Source organism: Seriola aureovittata, chromosome 22 (genome assembly GCF_021018895.1).
Source record: "Seriola aureovittata isolate HTS-2021-v1 ecotype China chromosome 22, ASM2101889v1, whole genome shotgun sequence".
NCBI lineage: Eukaryota > Metazoa > Chordata > Actinopteri > Carangiformes > Carangidae > Seriola > Seriola aureovittata.
The window spans coordinates 11,769,751-11,790,651 of NC_079385.1; the positions used below are offsets into that span (position 1 = coordinate 11,769,751).

The following is a 20,901-nucleotide window of genomic DNA, read 5'->3' on the forward strand; positions in this document are numbered from 1 at the left end:
CTGAGGTGGGGGTTGAGTTCGTCAACAAGAGTACACTGTCATCTCTCCTTTTCCAAAAATAGTACAATATTTAATCAAAAACCATCAAAACTACTACTAACTAACCCAGTTAAATAAAGGCACTCTCTTCATCTAAGGACTGACTGTGCATTGGTTTCAGTGGACAGTATAAAGCCACATCATAAAACCACAAAGGAAGAGGACGGATACAGGTGAAATAGTCTCCTTGTTATCTAAAAAGCACATCTGCCAAAGAGTCAGTGTCCTCTTTTAACGCAATGCAGTGCTCTGGTCCTGTCAGACCGGTCTACAGGCAACCGCAGCTATAGTCAGTGCACTTCCCAATAAATCATTTTAGCCAATCAGTGATGAATGAGTTTTGATGTGTGTGTGTTTGTGTGTAAATCAATGTTGTCTGCTACCTCTGTGATTGTTTTTTGTTTTTTTTCCCAGACAACTGACTAATGCTTTGTCGATCCTTCTTCCGCACACACACACTGCAGTCGAGATGTGGGATAAACAGAAGACAGGATGGTCAGAGGAGAGAAAACGAGGAAAAGAAAAGAGAGTGAAATGAGAGAATGGAAAAAAGAGAATGAGAATGAGGGATAAAGGAGAAGAGTGAGAGTGTCCAAGAGGAAAAAAAAAAACAAAGATAGGATTGGTGATAGAATGATTGAAAAAACATCTAAGAACAAGAGCCAGAGAGGACAGAAGAGTGGCTAGCTCGCAATCAGAAACAAGATAGTGGGAATAAATTTAATTTGATCCTCTCTCTTCCTCTTTCCTTTCGTGTGTGTGTGCTGACAGATTTGGTTTTGCTTCAGTTTGGAGATTGGCTACAGAAAAACCCACTCAGTAATTATCTAGAATGAGCACCTGGGCACTGGGAATCTCATTATGTTATCCACCTCCTCCAACACTCTCTCACACACACACACACACACACAGTGGAGGAAGAGATAGAAAAGACAAGGGAGAAATCAGACAAAAAAGGAAGATGGCTGAGGGAAGAAGAGAAAAACAAAAGATGAGAAGAAAAATAACAAGATTTCAGAAACACCTAGATGCAGAGAGAGGAGCCTTTCTACTTGCTTATGTGTTTGCTTAACACTAACTGTTGAAAGACTTTCGTGATCATAGGGAGACAAGCTATTATATGTATGTATGACTCAAATAAGTCAAAATCTAAGATTGTCTGTTGCTGTCTGTCTATCTGACTTTCTTTATTCTGTGCAGTTTCAAATTTTTCAAGTTCATTTTTGAAGTCATATTTCAAATGACTTCATTTATAAAAATCTGCACACAGTGTTGTAAAGCAGAAAAGCAGCAGCAGCATATAAACCACAAGGCCACAGATATGAAGTTGTATAAAACTCAGTATTTCAACTGAGTTTACTTATTTTGATTCACCTCTTCATATTTTTTCTTTGATCTGTTGTAGTAGCAGACAATGACCAGTAAGAGGCAGCGTTTCCTCTCATCTGAATGACTGAACGTTCCCTGTCACTCTTCTCTTACTGCCTTCACTCTTTCTTTCTCTCCATCTGGACTTCTACTTTCTTCTCCCCTCTCTTTCAACTGGGTCCCTCTCAATTCTCTACACACACACACACACAGACACACACCACACACACACACCACACACACACACACACACACACACACACACACACACACACACACACACACACACAGAGTTCACTATCACCTGTTATTGCCAAACTGTGTTGCCTTTGCAAAGAACGTACTTACCCTGTTCAAATGTGTGAGTCAGCGGGTATACAGGTTTCAGTGTGTGTGTGTGTGTGTGTGTGTGTGTGTGTGTGTGTGTGTGTGTGTGTGTGTGTGTGTGTGTGTGTGTGTAGAGGACCACCCTGTTGATTTGAATAGCTTCACTCATTGCTGTGTTTTCACTGCTCGACAGTGACAGGGTGAAATGATTTACAATGGGTCAACACAGCGGGAAGGTGCAGGACACAGAGTCAATGCCCAGCCCTGTCATTCCATCTAAGGTCATGTGACAGGAAGTAATTAACTATAAGAACATGCCATACTAACACTTTGATGATGATTTGAAATTCAAATCAAACCACAGTTACTGCTACAAAAAACATTCGCTATCAAACTACTGATACATAACAAGGCAGTAATATTACTCTAGTCCTAAGCTTACTACAGCTACAGTTATAAGCATAACATATCAGACACACCCTGGCTAGCTCAGCCTAACTTAGGCTTGTGGGTTCAAACCCCACATTGGGCATACAACTTTTAGGATAATTAGGTCAGAAAGGTGGGAAAATATCAAGCATTAAAAAGTGCCCTTGAGTAACTATGACACTGAAGCCAAACTTGGCCTCTAATTTTATCCCTCTTTGTACATGGAGCGTACAATGTGTTAACAGATGTCCATGCACAGTTATTAGGGCTCTCACACACCAATCAGCTGTCACTGAGGCTCCATAGCTGACCTGTGGCCTGCCATAGCTCAATGGCCTGTTGCAGGTGTTTCTAGGAGCTTGGAAATCATATTGCGGGAGACCTAGAGCTAAATCGCAGGAGTGTGTGCAGCTCAAGTTGACTTCTGGTAAGAGGCTACTTCTAGGGCCTCCAATGAAAGTCTGTAACTGACCATTACCTGCGGTTTTGCAGTGAGTCCAGCAGTTTGTCTTGATGACTTAGATTGACAAAGATTAAAGAGAACACAAGATATTGGGCTTCTATGGATGTGGCTGGTGACATGACCCATGATGAATGACTAAACAGCCCGGCTAGCTCAGTCGGTAGAGCATGAGACTCTTAATCTCAGGGTCGTGGGTTCGAGCCCCACGTTGGGCGACAGCATTTTAAGAGGCGAGGATAAGCAGAAGGTTGAGAAACAAAGTCCTCAAGATACTCCACATGAGCATCTGCATCTGCATTTGACTGATGGATATAGCTGAGAATATGAATTCCACAAATCCTCAATCAGTCAGAGTTTACAACCTTTACCTCCAGTTTTGCAGTGAGTCCAGCAGTTTGTATTGATGACATTGCTAGTAGGTTAATAGTTTTAGGGTGAATACAACAGAAAGGTCAAGCATCAACAAGTAAACAATGTTGATCGTTGCAGATACCTCTTTAATGAAGCTCTAGGACTCCAGCAATTAAATTTCCACCCACCTAAAATAATAACAGCCAGTATGGGGGCATCATGAGATTAAGAGTTCCATGCTCTACCAACTGAGCGATCAGAGGTCAAGGTCAGATACTCCTGTAGAGCAGTTTAAGGTCTTTGATTTCCTCATATATAACTCATCCTAAAATTCATACGCCCAACGTGGGGCTCGAACCCACGACCCTGAGATTAAGAGTCTCATGCTCTACCGACTGAGCTAGCCGGGCTGTGCCTATGGAGTCATGTTCATCACTTTAACTTGTTGGTGAAAAGCCCCGTTGGTGTTTTTAGGAAGGAGTAAATGAGGATGGAAATGAATTTGCTGGATACCTTGAACTACAAGTATCTGCACCTGGAGTTGATAACCAATAAAAGAATACTTCTGAAAACATTTCTAATGGACCCTCACAGGCTGATCAACATGTATATGTCCTCAATAACGAACTGTATGTGCTATTTATATATATACAGAGCTACAGGTCAGCCATTGAGTCTCAGTGACAGCTGATTAGTGGTGTTAGAGCCCTTATAACTCTGCATGAAAAACTGAGTTTGTACAAAAAGGGATTATACTAGAAGTAAAGTTTGGCAGCAGTTGAATAGTTCCTCAAGGACACTTCAGTCCAGGATGGAGAAGATGCCGTTTTCAATGTATCTGTAAAAGTCAGCAACTTGAAAAGGTGCAGAAGAATGTGGCCATTCTCTGAATCAACTTCAGCTACAAGCTCAAGAAGCCTGTCGGATTGGCTAAAAACAACACATTTGTGTTTATTTGCATATAGAGCAGCAAAGTGAGATCCAATCACAAATGGTCAGTCAAAACACATGTAGAGATCCACTTCAATGCCAGGTGTAATCTGATGTACTTAGAGTTGACCATTTACGATCAGATCAATGAAGACACATTTCGTTGACAGTTCTGAACAAAGCTAGCCTCATTTTCAGAATACACACCCTAAAATTACAGCTCCCAACGTGGGGCTCAAACCCACGACCCTGAGACTAAGAGTCTCATGCTCTACCGACTGAGCTAGCCGGGCCTCAAACATTGTTAAAGCCTCTTAACATCACGTTTGTGGGTTCGAACCCCACCTTGAGCCCCAGACAGAGTTTTAGGGTGAGTAATCTGAAAGGAAATTGCCTCAAGGCATTACAGAGATATTGCCATCACAAGGCAAAAACTGCATTTTGCGAGGTCAACATGACCTTCACCTTTGACCTTTGACCACCAAAATCGAATCCATTCATCCTTGAGTCCTAGTGAATGTTTGTGCCAAATTTGAAGAAGTTCCGTCAAGGCGTTACTGAGATATCGTGTCCACAAGAATGGGATGGACAGACGTACTTATGTACGGATGTTGGGTTGCGCAGAGGCACAGACACAGAACAAACATCATTTGTGTATACAGTAACTACTATAACTTTGTTTTGAATCACTGTATAATTTCATTGCATAGATGCCCGGCTAGCTCAGTCGGTAGAGCATGAGACTCTTAATCTCAGGGTCGTGGGTTCGAGCCCCACGTTGGGCGACATTGCCTTTTAGGAGCCAGGGATTAGGAAAAGAGAGAAATTCAGAGCAACAATACTCAGACTCCAAAATGACTACAGGTTAATGGGACTATTATAAAGAAATCCCCAATGGGTTTTACATATGTTGAAAGAGAAGCATTAATTGATATATAGAGTAATAATCCCTTTTAAAGTGTTAGATTTTTTTGAGTAACACAGCTTCAATTTGTGCAAATTATGTAATGTCCAATGTATTATGCTTATAGAGATCTATAAAGTAAAAATGAAGTAATGAGAGACAGAAAGATGCATGAGGGGTGATGCGGCTCAAAAAGAGAGAGACAAAGTTAAAGGTAGAGGAGAATAGACTTATTGTAGTGAGCATGTGCTAAATAAGATTCTTGTCCCCATCTGTTTTGTTCTGCAAACTCCTCTGCAGTCTATACTATGTATGTAGTCTAATGTGTGTGTGTGTGTGTGTGTGTGTGTGTGTGTGTGTGTGTGTGTGTGTGTGTGTGTGTGTGTGTGTGTGTGTGTGTGTGTGTGTGTGTGTGTGTGTGTGTGTGTGTATGTGTGTGTGTGCGTGCGTGCGTGTGGGACACCTTTCCAACCCAGTGCAGGTGTGCTGTTGATAGTTTTATCAGTGCCAGATCTGGGCTACTGAGAGGAGAAGGAAGGAGAGGAGAGGAAAGAGGAGAAAAGGATACATGAGAGGAAAAAAGAAAGAAAAGAGGGAGAAGGAAGGATGACAGAAGAGGAGATGTCAGCAGTAACAATTTTGCTGTTTATATCCTGGGCTGAAATCCCATGTAAGGTTCAGGCATGGACAAAATTCCTACGACAGATACACTGACATTTGATAATATTATATCTTAAGAATGTTTGAAACATTTGGAGGTGATAGCAGTGCACTGTTAAAACTTTACATACCTACTCATTTATTGCTCCCAAAAAAACCTGAAACCAAAGTAGGCTTGAACCCACGACCCTAAGATTAAAAATTATGAAGATTTTTGAAACACGGAGCCCGGCTAGCTCAGTCGGTAGAGCATGAGACTCTTAATCTCAGGGTCGTGGGTTCGAGCCCCACGTTGGGCGGTAGAAGTTTTAGGATGAGTAATCTGAGGAACCTGAAAGGTTAGGAGATAACAATTCATGCCATCAGTTAATTGATAACACCTTTCGCTGACACACTATGCAATTAAACAGCATCACAAACTGCAGCCTCCAAAATGATCAAATGTCAAATTACCACCTCTGAAAACAGTTTCAACAATGAGGCAAGGATTTAACACAGGGCTGTTGAATTCGACTTGCAGTTTTAGCTACTTATACCTCGACTAACCTAGGATATAAATATTCATAGTTTAATTAAAGTTTGCATATTTGTAAAAATGCTTTTAAAATTATATTAAAATTGGAAAAGTGTTGTTATTATTGTTTTGCAATACTGGATTTGATGTAAATGAAGTCAGTGGTCAGAAAAGTGTTCAGCTACAGCAGCTCCTCTGGTCTCCTGCTGTGTGTCTTGTGGCTGTTTGGTCTGTGATGGTCCCCTCGTACCAGCCTGCCGGATTTATAAAACGGTTTCAGGCTCTATAAAGTCTCCAATAAACCACTTTTACTATTAGTGTAGGACACTGCTTGCACACAGCTGGTGACCGCCACCACTGACCATATACTACACACACAGACACACACAGGCTGACATGCTGACACACGTGCACAGACAAGCAGGGACAGTCACATACTTACTGGTCAGACACATTTTGAGGACTGCTGGAGTCAGGACCTCTGCCAAACTCTAACCCCATGTCACCCCACCCTGCCGCCCCAATGACATCACTGCATAGCCCTGAACCACCAGCCCAGAAAGACCTTAACACACACACATGCACACACGCACAGGCGTTGAGGATACAGAAAGCACAGACACCATAACGAATACCACAGGGTCACATTTTGAGTGCACACATACATGGAGAAATGCATACACACACAGCACTTGACCATAATGACTACCGCATGGCCACACTGCATTGTCAACATAAAGTACACACACACACACACACACACACACACACACACACACACACACACACACACACACACACACACACACACACACACACACACACACACCACACACACACACACACACAGCAGCTTAAGTGCAGGCTGGTGCCTCTGAGTCAAGTCATCAACTTGTATTACAGTATATTTTGAAGTGGATAAAACTTTATAGTGAATGTTAAGAAGGACAGTATTTATCTATCTATTTTCTCTTAATATTTGATGTTAAGATGAAAAAAATTATATATTTAGCATCAGAAACTTGCCTTGCCTCCATAAGTGTATCTAAAGTTGTTTCTGGTTTCTGGTGTCTGTTAATTGTCTTTTCATAAAAGTTTTTACAATATACAATATTTACTCTTACACCCTAAACAGGTAAAAATGTTTACAACAAATAAATAAATGCCATGAACACAAGACATACACAACCACCAACTTTTTTTTCCTGCAACCTGAAAATGGTCACAGCTAATTTTCTTTGATTTGCTGATTATTTTCTTGATTTATCAATGAATAGTTTGGTATACAAAATGTCAGAAAATTGTGAGCTAAAACACACACATGTAATACATCCAGCGTTAAAGCCCCCCCCCCCCTTCTCAGACACTTACATGCACACATACTTTTAAAACACACAGAAACTTTTAATTAGGAAATATTTCCTTACTTCCAAATTGATTGACTGAATGAATGAGACACACACACACATACTTCACAATACACTCATGAATGACCTTGAGGATCCATTGATGCTTGCAGACATCCCATCTTCTCAAATATCTAGTGTGGAGACACACACACATGCACACTTACTCCCATTCCCTAATTACCGAGTCCCGATGGACGAGACACTCAAGCGGCACTTCAGCGTTTTGTTAAAGAAAAGGTCTTTCTCACAGTTCCAGGGCAGACAGACAGAGGCAAGGGAAAAAAAACAAATAAGGAGAAAATGTTCAGAATACAGATTCGATGTCCTAGACACATAAAGCTACTTCTTCATTAGAAACAAATCATTATTTTGAGGTATTTATTCATCTACAGCAACCTTTCAAACACTAAGTGAGGCTGCCATGAGCTGAAGGCATGCTTGAGTTTTTCCAGTGGGCTTCAAAGTGCATTACAAGCCCTAAAACCATTTAATCTTCCAGCTGAAGTAAAACTGTGAAAATGCTTTGAGTCACACAATTTTAACGCAACAAGAGTGAAATGAGAGTTGCATAAAGCAACAACAAAAACTGAATGTCAAATCCAAAATAATGCAGCAGTGACAGAGACTTAACGAAGGAACCGAAGAGTGAACAAGAGGCAGGAAAGAGAGAGAAAAGTTATAAAGGCACAGAGAGAAAAATCGAGACATGAATGAAACAGTGAGAGGGAGGGAAGAGAAAGAGCAGAAGTTGATTTGGTAGACAGGGAGGGAGGAGGAAGAGAGATTATCTCTCTCTAATGGCTAACCTGTTGACAGCAACACTTTTCACCACCTCTATCTACACATCTAACATTACTATCTACCCTCTCTCACTCTCACACACACACACACACACACACACACACACACACACACACTTCCTCTCCTCCTCTTGCAGGGTTTATCAGCGTGGCTGTCAGTCTGGTCCACAGCTCATGTGGGTTTTAGACTTTAAAACCTTGAAAAGTGCAAACGCGAACCGGAGACGTCACCGCCAGAGACGACCTCTGCAGCCGTCACAGCTCATGTTGGAAATGAATCTGATCTGCTTTCACATATGCTGACGGACAGAGAAACTCACTTTGCTCTGCTATGTCTGTCCTTGACGAAAAATAAATAAAAATGTTTTGATAATTTAAAAAACATGAAGCATTCGTCTTCTGTTGATTAAATGTGTCTCTATAATAAATACCAATGAATAAAATGTATTTTCTTGCATTTTCCACTTGCTCCTTAAAACATACAAACATGTGTTACTATCTTTTCCTGTTAAAAATATAGCTTAACTGTGAATTTTCCTTGTGTTTTTGACTCTCTGGAGAAATTTCAATCAGTGATACTGTTTGATTAAATGAAGAATACATTTTTTAAATAGAGAGTGCTTTGGAGTTCTTGTGATGACCGAAAAGATTTTTAAGATCTTGCTGTAATTGGACTAAACATCTCTAGATCCAGGAAGGTTCTGTGAACTCAAACAAAAAGTTTCACTCAGCCACAATTTTTTTTCTGCATAAGTGGTTAATGGGATCTTAAGAGTGTTTGTGTGTGGGGCCAAAGGTCACAATAAACTCTAAGCATTTCATAAGTAACTGATCTGTGAATGTCCCATTATTAAACAGAAAAACACACACACACACACACACACACACACACACACACACACACACACACACACACAAGCAAACTCCTACATGAAATCAGCAACCCATAATCACATACATACAGTATATACATGCATACTATTTTATGATTACAGTCACAGGTGTTAATACAAATACATTTTCATGACAGCATGTAGAGAATATTCAGCAACATCTGGTCGATTTTAAATCCTTTAACGTTGTGGACAAAACTAAATACTTTAAGACACACTGCTAAGGCTGAGTTTCTGTTTTAAATTAGCATTTTAAGTTATTACATCTTGAATGTGTTGTCCTGTCTGCACAAACCTTCACCACATGTCCTCTGCTCTATAGTTTAGACTTCCACGCATTTTCCATGCAGGACATCTATTCCTATACTGTTTGATCACACAGCTGACCTCTGACCCACAGTGAACACAGTATATTCACTAGTCACATGTAATAAAATATGTACAGCACCTACCCTGAGCTTTTTAGTCAAAATGTGGAGCTCTTCCTCAACTGTCACCAACACAATCTTTGGGTTTATGATACCTGTCAAACATAAAGTGGCCTGGGTCCAGATACCTTCCAGAGTCACAGTCAGACTTGTGTCAGAGTGAGATGCCACACAGCCTCTGGCCCAGAAGAAGGCAGAGAAACTTGTCTAAACTGAGAGAAACATTTGTGCAACATTTCGACCAAAATAGTCCCAGTCTCCACCGCAAAGCGAGAGGGCTGCCTTCATTTAGGCCGATGGGGTTGGCAGATCTCTCTCACACACACACACACACACACACACACACACACACACACACTGCATTTCACCACTGTCATTTACAAAGTCAAAGCCAAAAGTCATGAAATAAGCCCATTCTGTAAGTAGACTGTGACAACGGAAACATTGTGTGGACGACTACAAGTTCAAATGTAGTCACACTGCCTTCAGATGAGCACATCCAGCTCATAGCGTCCAAAACTAGTTTTATCCAAACTATCACAACAGTGTTCGAGTTCAAAGGCAAGCTGACTACACACTCTCTCTCTCTCTCTCTCTCTCTCTCTCTCTCTCTCTCTTTCACACACTCTCACACACATCAAATAAATCTGAATAACTTACATTTCTGTAGCATTTGACAGTGTAGAGTGTGTTCAGGATGTAATGAACTGTATATACTTTGTGGTATCCCTCTGACTTTCTTTTCTAAAATTCATTATAAAATGATTGTATTTATTTTTACCTTGTCTGATGAGCTCGAGCCCAGTTGTTGAAAACTTTCTCCTCAGACCACCCGAAGCGCTCCAATCCGAAAAGTGTGACTCTCAGTCCGGCTGGGAAACTAGAAACAGGTCGGTGTTTTTTATTGAAGGGGGTAACCCTCCAGACAGATCCCACAGCAGCTCACTAGATGACACATACAAATTCTTCCAAGGTTCACTTTGTTCTTGAAACAGGACGGCCTAATTTTCACTGTTCAATCACCTTCGCAGAAAAAATACCACAGCCAAGTCCTGGTCTGAGCCACAGAAAGTCGGTTTGTGGGACCGTGCAGATGTTTAACGCAGCCCCCGGCGGTCCGTGGACCTGTCACTGTCCACAAAGTCCCAACTTGTCAGGTAGAAACGTAAAAACGTAGAAACAAAGTAAGGAAGTCAGTAGCACGCGCTCCTCGCTGTGTACGGCTGTGCGCGCGGTGTCCTCAGCAACAGGTGTCAGAAATAAAGTGAGATTTCTCTCCGGTCCATCACAAGTTTCCAAACGCTGTCCAACTAATTACACACGCAGGGAAAAAGAGGAGGAGGAGGAGGGGAGGGACTGAGGGCGGGAGGCGGCTGCTTTCCAAAAGCTCTCCAAGATTTCCGCGTCGAGAAACACGAGCGAGAAGTTTGAAACAGAGAAAGAGAGAAGGAAAGCGAAGAGAAACAAAAGAGCCCACAAGTTGTGTGTCGCCGCCCGAGACTAGTCTCTGATGTGCAAACCTCCCTCCTGCCCACCGGTGGAGAGAGAGAGGGAGAGAGAGAGACTGAGAGAGGGGGGTTACGAGGAAAAGAATGAAATAAATGTGTTTCTCTATCATTACCGGACAACAGCGATGAATCGAGGATTAAACAATGTGTCAGGAGTGGGATTTGAACCCACGCCTCCAATCGGAGACCAGAAGTCCCTTTGCTCAGGAAGGAGTTAACCTTGAGTCTGGCGCCTTAGACCGCTCGGCCATCCTGACAACTCTGTGCGAGCAACTTGTCAAAGTCACTACCACATGAAGGTTTACCACCTGAATTGCTTCATGCACTTACACTCAAACCGTGTCACAAAGAGACGGGAAGCTCCTTTCACTCCTGGTGCAGTCTGTCCATTAATAACAGAGTTCATCTGTGCAGCTCAGTTACTGTAGTTATATGTTGAGCCAGTTAAAGTCTTTTGCATCATGTGTTTTCATCGATTTGCTGAATCTGTGTTGAAAAGAAAACTAATTTTACACAAAGACCTGCAGGTAATAAAAAGCTGTCAGGAGTGGGATTTGAACCCACGCCTCCATCTGGAGACCAGAAGTCCCTTTGAGCAGGAAGGAGTCATCCTTGAGTCTGGCGCCTTAGACCACTCGGCCATCCTGACGTCACTGTACTTGATCCTTGTCAAAGTCAGTCAGAAAATGAAGGTACACCATCTGCAATGCTTCGTATTTGCCCCAAAACTCAAACAAAAAGATGATAAGCTCCTTGTATTCCTGCCATAGCCTGTTCATTATTGTGTGTTCATTAACAAATTGTTCCAGAGTCTGTGTTGAAAAGAAAACTCTCTTTACACAAATCCTGAAGATAAAATCACTGTCAGGAGTGGGATTTGAACCCACGCCTCCATTCGGAGACCAGAAGTCCCTTTGGCTAGGAAGGAGTCAACCTTGAGTCTGGCGCCTTAGACCGCTCGGCCATCCTGACGACTGTGTGATAGCTCCTCATCAAAGTCCATCACAAAATAAAGCTTAACCCACTAAAATGCTTCACATTGGCTCCAAAACTCACACAAAGAGATGTGAGCTTCTTATCTTGTCTTCTGGAGTCGTGTGTTCATTAAGAAGTAGTTAACAGAGTTCAGCAGTTTGCTGTCGCTGACTTTTCACAAAGACCTGCAGGTAAAAACCCTGTCAGGAGTGGGATTCGAACCTACGCCTCCATTCAGAGACCAGAAATCCCTTTGCTGTGGAAGGAGTCATCCTTGAGTCTGGCACCTTAGACCACTCGGCCACCCTGACAACCATTAATGAACTTCTAGTCAAAGTCACACATAAAATAAAGCTTTACCAACTGAACTAATTCATATCAGCTTCTCACAAAGAGATGGGAAGCTCCTTTTATTCTGGTATCGTCTGTTCATTAACAATTGGTTAGGAGAGTCCACCTGTGAAGCACAGTGCAGTTTGTTGTTCAGCCTATTAAAGCATTTCTGATCATGTACTTCATGTGTTTGCTGAGTCTGTGTTGAAAAGAAAACTCCTTTTTACACAAAAGCCAGCAGGTAAGAAGTTTGTCAGGAGTGGGATTTGAACCCACGCCTCCAGTCGGAGACCAGAAGTCCCTTTGGTTAGGAAGGAGTCAACCTTGAGTCTGGCGCCTTAGACCGCTCGGCCATCCTGACAAGTAATGAGCTGAAGTCAACACAGTGAGTCGAGCAGTATGGGAGAATTTTCTGCGAACACATTAAAAGTCAGAGAAACGGGCAGGAAAAGTAGGAGGAGAAGAAGAAGAGGAAAATGTCATCAGTGTTGGTGGATGTTTGGACTGTCAGTGGCTAACAGCTTATTTTAGGGGCTCTACTCCTCTCACATTGTTTTTATTTCCTCTCAAAAGTTTTTCCTACTGCTCCCTGCCTCCCGTCAGTTCCATCTTGCTACTTTTCACCCTCTGCCCCTCCCGCCTTCTTTCTTCCAGTAATTTATTTACTTTACAAACCATTTAATAGGGAAATAATGCCAACTCTGTATGCAAAAAGAAAACCAACAAGAAACAAGTTCATGCCTTCAAACCACAAGTGAGATCATTAATTATTTACCTTGAAAACATGGAGTATACCCTGAATGTGTTTGAAGCTGAGCTGCTGTTTGTTTTGGTCTCAGACCTCCCTCTCCTCCTCTCTCTGTTTTTTCTCTCCCTCCATCACCCTCTCCTTCTTTTTCTTTTCACTCACGTGTTATGTGATGTGTGATGATTGAAACCACATCGTCCCAAAGCCAATGCAAGCCCATCCCACTCCCTCTGCAGTCACTCAATTTTTATTTCTCATCCTGGCTCCCAGTGCTCCACTTTATCACTATATATATATATATATATATATATATATATATACAGTATGTATGGAAAGACAAGCTGCACTGTATGTAGATAAACATTTAACTGCACACGTGCTCACAAAAACATTTTATCTCAAGGACATCTGTGTTTTTTGTGTTGTGAACCGGTATCAGTGGGATCTTATCAACACTCAGTCTGTGCAGAGAAAGGTGTGGTGTGTGTGTTTGTGTGTTTAAATTGCTTGTTTTTTTTTCTAACCAGCAGTCCAAAACCCCAAAATATTTCATTTACAATGATATAAAACCAGGAGAAATCAACAAATCTTCTAATTTGAGAAGCTGGAACCAGCTGATGTTTGGTATTTTCGCTTGATATGTGAGCAAAGTGACGCACGCTAACCAGCTAGCCCCAGCCTGTTTCATCACTTTCTGATAGCGACTCACTGTAACCTCCAATCTGCCCTGAAGACGTACCACTGCTCAGTTTATAACCTTTTGTCTTGTAAACACAACGACGACTGAAGATCTTCAGTCACCACCACCTGCTCCCGGCAAGAAACTACATTTGGTGTCAGAGAAAACTTACAAACAGTCCCTTTAACACTGGATTTTACACCTGCAAGTGGGTCCAGCTTTGATTGAATCCTTCATTCAACTTGCTTAAATGTTGCAGATGAAGTGAGTCATTAATTGTTCTAGTTTCTCCTTTATTTTCCCAATGAGCAATTTCACACTGTTAAGCTCTCTCTGTAAGTCCTCCAACTGTCTAGAGCTTAATGAGAAGGTGACTGTTTAGAGGACATGTATGACACTCTGTCTTGTGGGAATATATTATCCATATGGACTTCTCTGACACATGGTTTTGCTGTTTAAATATGTAATTTTATGCATTCGTCTTGCTCTGAAACAGTGTGACAAACAGATAAAAGAAATTCTGACTCTGAGACTCGGCAGAGACATGAAGGTGAACTGATGCCTGCTGCTCACTGGGTTGTCTCTCCACTCGCTCTTATCTCTCTCTCCCTCGCTCTCTCTCTTCGGCCATCACATAAATCAGGGAATCATACATGCGTTTCTCTTCCTCCTCCTCTATACTGCTCTGTCCATCCCTTCTGTCTCCCTCCACTGGCTTTTATTAGGACAGTAGATGGAGAAAGCAGAGCCGGTCCTCCGCACACTCCCAGGTGCTCAGACACGTGCAAAGCGTTGCCATATGTGAAGGTAAACACCAGCGCATATGCTACATGTATGGACTGTCAGCAGTTGGCTCTCGGAGTGTTTGATACGATTTAGTGTGTGAAAAACAAAATGACCCCGATGACCTGAGGATGTTTTGATCCCAGCTTGGAAATTTCTTCACAGAGGAGGACGACAGTCTGGTGAAGGTCAACGTGCAAGGTCAGCGGAGGTGGGTGGGTCTGTTAACCCAGGTTTTCTGGTTGAATGAGTCTAACAACTAATTTCTCCAAGCTGCTGATATATGCAAAATGCAAAAATTAAGCAAGCATGTGTGTGTGTGTGTATGTTTCAGGCACTTTCTCTTTCCTTTGTCCCTCACACACACACATAAATGTTCACCCTGCTTCTGCCCTAAAATGTTTCCTTTATGCTTTGGTGGTGCATCTGAAACCAGTTGAAGTTATTAATCTGGTTTCTAGTTTGAACTATTGGCCACAGAAACTGGATACTCAGTGACACTTTCCATGAAAAATTAGAAAAGAAAAGAAGCACATGACGGGGCAGGAAATAACATTAAGCACTAAGATTCAGATTTTCAGTAAAAATGTGAGTTTTTTGTTGCTTTGCTGTTGGAAACTCTATTTATTAATCCATAGTAACAGTGTTGCTGGAGTGTGTGATTAGACCACCAACAGGGTGATGCCCTTCAAAAGGATACTGGTGCAGATATGGACGACTGGGGTATGGAATAATGTCATTATAGTGGGCGGATAGGAAAATAAACCGCTGGTGACAAGATAAGAGACAGAGTTCAGTTTGCATGTGGAAGGAGAAGATAGAGAGAGTGAAGGAGGTAAGAGGAAAGGGAGGGAAGGAGAGGTCAGAAGAAGTGAGGACAGGAAACAAATGGAAAGATGTTCCAAAGACAAAACAGATCAGTCCTGGCTTCTCACATTTTTAACAAACACTCACCAGTGTGTGGAGGTGTTTGTGAGTGAAGATAAACTGTACAGTTTCCCAGAAGATTAAAGGAATGAAAATATTGTTTCTGTTTCACAAAATGATTTTTATTTTTGTGTCTTTCCTTAATTTCTTTATTAGATACTTTCACCTCTTCCAGCCTCAAAAATTCCCTCAAATCAAATCATCCTTTGGTTAAACTGCTCATATCTCATGTCCACACTGAGGCTGTACAACACATGGGAAAATGAGCTGATAGACACAAAGACAATCCCTCCACAATAAAATAAAGATAAATCCATCTTTTATTCCATTCTCTCATTCCGGTTTTCAATCCACAACAAAGTGCCGGTGAGTCCCAGTCATCACCACTCCCAAAGACAAAACATTATCAGTATAAAACACACAACAAAACACTGGATTTACAGCACGAGCTCATATCTGGCAGAGTTTCATTCCAAAATAAAATAGCCTCCGTTTGTCAAATGTTACGCAACCTCGTGCATGATTATTAAAGCTTTGAGCAAATTCAAACCAGTAACATTTGTGGCAACTGCACCACAGATTTCTCCTCCCAAAACAGTTTTGAAATGGAACTCCTCACTTACACCCATGTTGCTCTGAGCTGTTTGAAGACACTGCTTAGGTGCCTGCTCTGAAAGCCTTAAGTTCAGAGTTGGGTGTAAAATCAGATTTGAGATTGGAGTGTAAATCCCTGTCTCTGGGTTCTGGGTCCACCAGGTATTTCTTTTTTAGGGAGCAGCGCTCAACATGTCTTCAGCACTCAATACAATATGAGACGATAAAACCTCTGTTAGAGGAGCTTTTGCTTGAATTTGAAACAATAAGAACCTCTAGTGCTCGTTGCTGCAAGCGTTTAAATCATGCTAAGGCTGTCAGCGCTGTGGGAAACATGCATTAGTGTCATTTCCACTGTAAACAACAAGAACAAGAAACTGCTTCTGATGAAAAAGGTTCCCGGTGGACACAGAACCTCCAGTAGGTGCAATGTACGTTCCCAATAACAGTCTCCTGTGTGTGGAACAAATCTGTGGTTTCTTGCAAATCACAAAAAGAAAAAAGATTTTGACACATTATGTAACATACCAACCAATAGATGACAATATTTTCAATTAAACAAGATAAATGTTTTTTTTTAATATATATATAAATATATATATATATATATATATATATATATATATATATATATATATACACACACATATATATATACATATATATATACATATATATATATATTACCAAAAGCAAAAAATATATAACAATTACTTTATATTTCCTCCCTCCCTCCCAAGAAAGAAAGACAAGAAAGAAAAGAAAAGATGCTTCAATAAGGGGAAATGAGTAAGTTCAGATTCTCCTTGTGTTAACTCTAAAGGGATTGTCACAAAAGGTCGAGTGAGGGATTATCTGAACTCAACGTAATTTCAGCATGGACACCATAACTGAACACAACATGTTGTTTTCTTAGGTTAAAAAGAAACACAAACCATCTACACTGGTGTGTTTTAATAAAGGGAGTATTGCGAGATTTATTGTAGTTAGTTTGTGCCTTTCATCTGTGATGGAAAACAATAGATGAAAAGCGTCATGTTCCCCTGATGAAAGCTGTGTTTCTGTTAATTAAACTTCTCTCTTTACAATTTACACAACTACCTAGAGATTACTGCTGAAAGAAACTGCAAGCTGGTACATTTCATCAGATACCTGACAAAAAACTAAAACCAAATAAGAAATGATAAGAAAAGATAGCAGCAAATGATGTAAAGAACCAAAGGCAGCTGAAATAAAACACTTTTGTATCTGAACCAATCAAATAACAATGTGGCAACAGTGTGTAAATCTGGCATCAGAGACAACATGGCAAACTCAGCTCACTTTCAACCTTTTTATACAGTTTGAATTTTTAAATTCATGAAATCACGATTGCGAGTCCAACTGCTGACTGCCTGGAAGGACACAAGATGGCCACTGCGAAGAGTCACAGATGGCAAGTGAAGTGAAGTGAAGTGAAGGCTCCTTCTGTTTTGGACCAGTTAGGAAAGTACATGTTTAACGTCTCAAAAACATCAACTATTTCCAATGAACTAGCAAGCCAACAACGCACTCTGAACTGAAAAATGAACAATGATTCCCTCAGCTGGCACTGCTAATTCAAAACTCTGGTGACTGAGGACTCAGTGGAAGAATATTTTTCAGTAATAATGTGATATTTTTTTTTTAGATCCCCTTTTCCATCTGTGAAAATGAGATGAGTGAAGAGCTGTGGAAGCAAAAGTCTTCATCTTCATTTCCAACACTGTGGCTTTTACTTGTGTGTCAGGAGGATTAAGGGGGCTTGTTGGAGACTTCCTGTGTGTGTGACTGAGTATTAAACGTTTGGTGCATGTTTGCGTGCTTCTTGTTTGACTGTGTGCTAATGAATGTGTTCATGTGAGCTTATTTATGAGTGTGTATCTGCTTGTGTGCGAGTGTCAGCAGCTGTCCTCCAGGGCGTTGACGACTTGTTCCAAGATGTCGGGGCATCGGTCGGCGATCTGCTGCAGGACCTGATTGGCGTACTCCTGGAGCTCCGCGCCCTCCCTCTCACACAGCTCTAACTCCGCCTCCAACTGCGAGAAAGATAGAGACAAAAAGGGAAGAGACATTTTGTAAGTCAACATCTTGCGATAAAGCCATTTAGAGAAATAGTAAAATGGTGAATTTTTCTCCTCGCAGCCCCATGGATGATCAAGGAGCATGTTTAAGGTGACACACGCACGCACATGCACACACACACACACACACACACACACACACACACACACACACACACACACACATGCTCACTCACACATATCAGACTGTAATCTGAAAACACCACAATGTCGTTCTTTCTGCCCATACAGAGTGGAACATTTCTGTGAGAGAGCGCTGATGTTGTTTTCTTTGGCTGCGGCCGAGCTGAGACGTCAAACCTAACTGACTTAATGACCAATACATCTGTATCAATAAGAGTGCCGCTCGAACAGTCATGTAACACAAGCCCACATTTATGTTGGTGTGTGTACATGCTGTATGTGTGCGAGGCCTGAGTCAGATATTGGCAAAAATATTTCCTCGTTAAGTTTTAACCTCTTCCCTCCGCTCTCATCTCATAGCCAGCAAACGTCTGTGGCATTTTATAATACCGTGGCTTTGTTCAAGTGTAAAACTGCTGCAAGTAATATTACTGTTAATGACTAATGAAATCTCCACAGTAAATCACACAAATATATTGTTTCTTATCTATACATCATGTTCTAACATGTTGGGGAGTATGTAAATGTTTCTTTTTACAACAGGCTTATTATATTCTAAGTGTTCGTACATTGCTTTAGCAGTAGCAGTATATGTTGAGAACATGTTTGTGTCCATAAAGCACTTTGAATTTAAACTGGGATTTAGCGTTTGTAATAGAAGGTTTGCACTAAAAACTGTGCATGTGGAGTTTTAAACATGTGGGTGTTTATCAGGCAGGTAGGATCTAATAAAATACATTAACAACTTGCATTATGGGAATTGTAGTATCCTGGGTTTTACAAGCTTAAAAGTCAGAACATCTCAACCTCATGCATCAGTTTCTGCCATCCTCATTTTATTCTGTCTCTCACAAGTCACTGAGTTCCCTTTAAATATTTAATAATCATTTGTGTTTAGTACAACTCTAATAATTAACAACCACACCATATTTGAAAGATGAATGTTTAAAGAGTAAGCGAAAGAAGAGTTGTTGGCAGAGAGGGAGGAGAAAATAGAGATGATGAAGTCGAGGAAATGAATGGAAAAGAGGGAAGGGAGAGAATAATGGAGAGAATGAGTGAGTGAATGAGGAGGTGAAGGAGAGTATGAAGCCATGTGAGGGAAGCAATGAGGCTCGACCACTCCACCCTTCCCTGTGTGTGTGTGTGTGTGTGTGTGCATGATCTGGCACAATTTGGCCCATTCTGAAAGCTCAATTAGCATCAGACAGCAGGGAAGCACCCCCTCACTACACACACACGCACACACACACGCACACGCACACGCACACACACACACACACACACACACACACACACACACACACACACACACACACACACACACACACACACACACACACACACACACACACACACACACTACCAGACTACCACTCACTGTTTCCTGGTGGTTTAAGTAGGAAACATACACTTTGCTATGTACAACCAAACCTGCACAAAACATTTCTTGAGAGTTAGGAAACAATATATTTTTATTTAGCATTTCCATTCATGAAAGAAAAATGCAATGACATTATCAAGACTTTGAGATTTCACCAACATTTACAATGAGAACAAGACAGATGGGAGAAATAAGATTTAGAGCAGAGCGATGTGTTCTGAGCACGTAGTCCAGCTTTTATCAGTGTCATCTCTTGGAGCTTTATCTGCTCCTCTCTACACTTTGATTTTTATCATTCCACTGTATTCCTCATCCACAATGTCCAAACACATTCAGGCCAATATCCACACAGACCTGTGTGTGTGTGTGTGTGTGTCTGTGTGTGTCTGTGTGTGAAAGGCCTCTTTTACCGTGAAGCGTATCAACATATTTCCGACATGTGAGTTTATGTGTGTTTGCAGGTAATTCATCTTAATGGCTCTGCATTTTAGTTGCAATCCCACAGAAAAACACAGCAGTAAAGATAAGGTTGTAACACAACTGAGAGGAGATAAATGGTTTAGTATGTCTTCTGCTCTCTGACTCACACAGCCTTGACCCGACACTTGAAAAGGTGTTAAAAAAAGAAAATCAAGATTAAACGGGTCAAACACAGCGGTAAAACTGCCATATGCCTGAAACAACATCATATATACTGACTGTACAGAATGTGAGCGATACTGTCATGATATCGAGATCCAGCACTCCATAATACATAATACATCATTTAGCTGTTCCACAGTTTAAAAATGATGATCAGGGAAACAATAATGGCTTTTATCTGAATTCACCTCAATCAACATTCTTCATGAAAATCAGTCAATAATCCCCTTTGGATTTCTTTTCCTAAAGTGTTATGAGTAACTGCTTCTGGGACAAACAACTTGAGCAGTAAAACTATCCATTGTTTCACAACAAAGCAAAGATTGAGAAAAGTCAGGAAAGTTTCTGACACGTAGGCTGAGAACCACTGATCTAAACCACTTATTTGGTCGTGGGTTTACCTGAAAACTAAATGTGAGGACATTCATGGTGCAGTCAGTGGCTGGACAGAGGACATACCACATTCTCAAATTACGACCATTAACATAGGAAGTAACATGTTCTCATAACTGATATGAAAGAAACTAGAAAAACAAGACCCAGTTTTCCTGTGAAAGTAATCATCAAGGCCAGGAATACAGACATCAA

The 20,901-nt window shown here is 41.2% G+C and overlaps 2 protein-coding genes and 10 non-coding genes across 18 annotated transcripts in view; 3 read left to right on the forward strand and 9 right to left on the reverse strand.

Annotated features, from left to right (window-relative positions):
* Positions 1-10,991, reverse strand: part of wnt5b (wingless-type MMTV integration site family, member 5b) — an 83,072-nt gene extending 72,081 nt beyond the window's left edge. Inside the window, exon 1 of the mRNA XM_056367509.1 lies at positions 10,297-10,991. The gene's annotated coding sequence lies outside the window, so the exon portion shown is untranslated. The remainder of the gene's footprint in view (positions 1-10,296) is intronic.
* On the forward strand, positions 2,769-2,841 carry trnak-cuu (transfer RNA lysine (anticodon CUU)). The gene has a single exon. It is a non-coding gene; the product is annotated as a tRNA-Lys (tRNA).
* trnak-cuu (transfer RNA lysine (anticodon CUU)) lies at positions 3,315-3,387 on the reverse strand. Its single transcript has one exon. It is a non-coding gene; the product is annotated as a tRNA-Lys (tRNA).
* On the reverse strand, positions 4,126-4,200 carry trnak-cuu (transfer RNA lysine (anticodon CUU)). Its single transcript has one exon. It is a non-coding gene; the product is annotated as a tRNA-Lys (tRNA).
* Positions 4,620-4,692, forward strand: trnak-cuu (transfer RNA lysine (anticodon CUU)). The gene has a single exon. It is a non-coding gene; the product is annotated as a tRNA-Lys (tRNA).
* On the forward strand, positions 5,698-5,770 carry trnak-cuu (transfer RNA lysine (anticodon CUU)). Its single transcript has one exon. It is a non-coding gene; the product is annotated as a tRNA-Lys (tRNA).
* A 179-nt stretch (positions 10,992-11,170) lies between the features above and the next one.
* Positions 11,171-11,280, reverse strand: trnal-caa (transfer RNA leucine (anticodon CAA)). The gene is made up of 2 exons: positions 11,243-11,280; positions 11,171-11,216 (listed from the first exon to the last, which is right to left on the reverse strand). It is a non-coding gene; the product is annotated as a tRNA-Leu (tRNA).
* A 282-nt stretch (positions 11,281-11,562) lies between these two features.
* Positions 11,563-11,672, reverse strand: trnal-caa (transfer RNA leucine (anticodon CAA)). Its single transcript has 2 exons — positions 11,635-11,672; positions 11,563-11,608 (listed from the first exon to the last, which is right to left on the reverse strand). It is a non-coding gene; the product is annotated as a tRNA-Leu (tRNA).
* Positions 11,673-11,885: 213 nt separating this feature from the next.
* On the reverse strand, positions 11,886-11,995 carry trnal-caa (transfer RNA leucine (anticodon CAA)). The gene is made up of 2 exons: positions 11,958-11,995; positions 11,886-11,931 (listed from the first exon to the last, which is right to left on the reverse strand). It is a non-coding gene; the product is annotated as a tRNA-Leu (tRNA).
* A 204-nt stretch (positions 11,996-12,199) lies between these two features.
* Positions 12,200-12,309, reverse strand: trnal-caa (transfer RNA leucine (anticodon CAA)). The gene is made up of 2 exons: positions 12,272-12,309; positions 12,200-12,245 (listed from the first exon to the last, which is right to left on the reverse strand). It is a non-coding gene; the product is annotated as a tRNA-Leu (tRNA).
* A 273-nt stretch (positions 12,310-12,582) lies between these two features.
* Positions 12,583-12,692, reverse strand: trnal-caa (transfer RNA leucine (anticodon CAA)). The gene is made up of 2 exons: positions 12,655-12,692; positions 12,583-12,628 (listed from the first exon to the last, which is right to left on the reverse strand). It is a non-coding gene; the product is annotated as a tRNA-Leu (tRNA).
* Positions 12,693-15,770: 3,078 nt separating this feature from the next.
* The window catches only part of LOC130163202 (ELKS/Rab6-interacting/CAST family member 1-like), a 118,904-nt gene continuing 113,773 nt past the window's right edge, over positions 15,771-20,901 (reverse strand). For all 7 annotated transcript variants that reach the window (XM_056367142.1, XM_056367147.1, XM_056367144.1 and 4 more), the window contains one exon: positions 15,771-18,119. In XM_056367142.1, the coding sequence (XP_056223117.1) occupies positions 17,982-18,119 (138 nt within the window). In that variant the 3' untranslated portion in view covers positions 15,771-17,981. The remainder of the gene's footprint in view (positions 18,120-20,901) is intronic.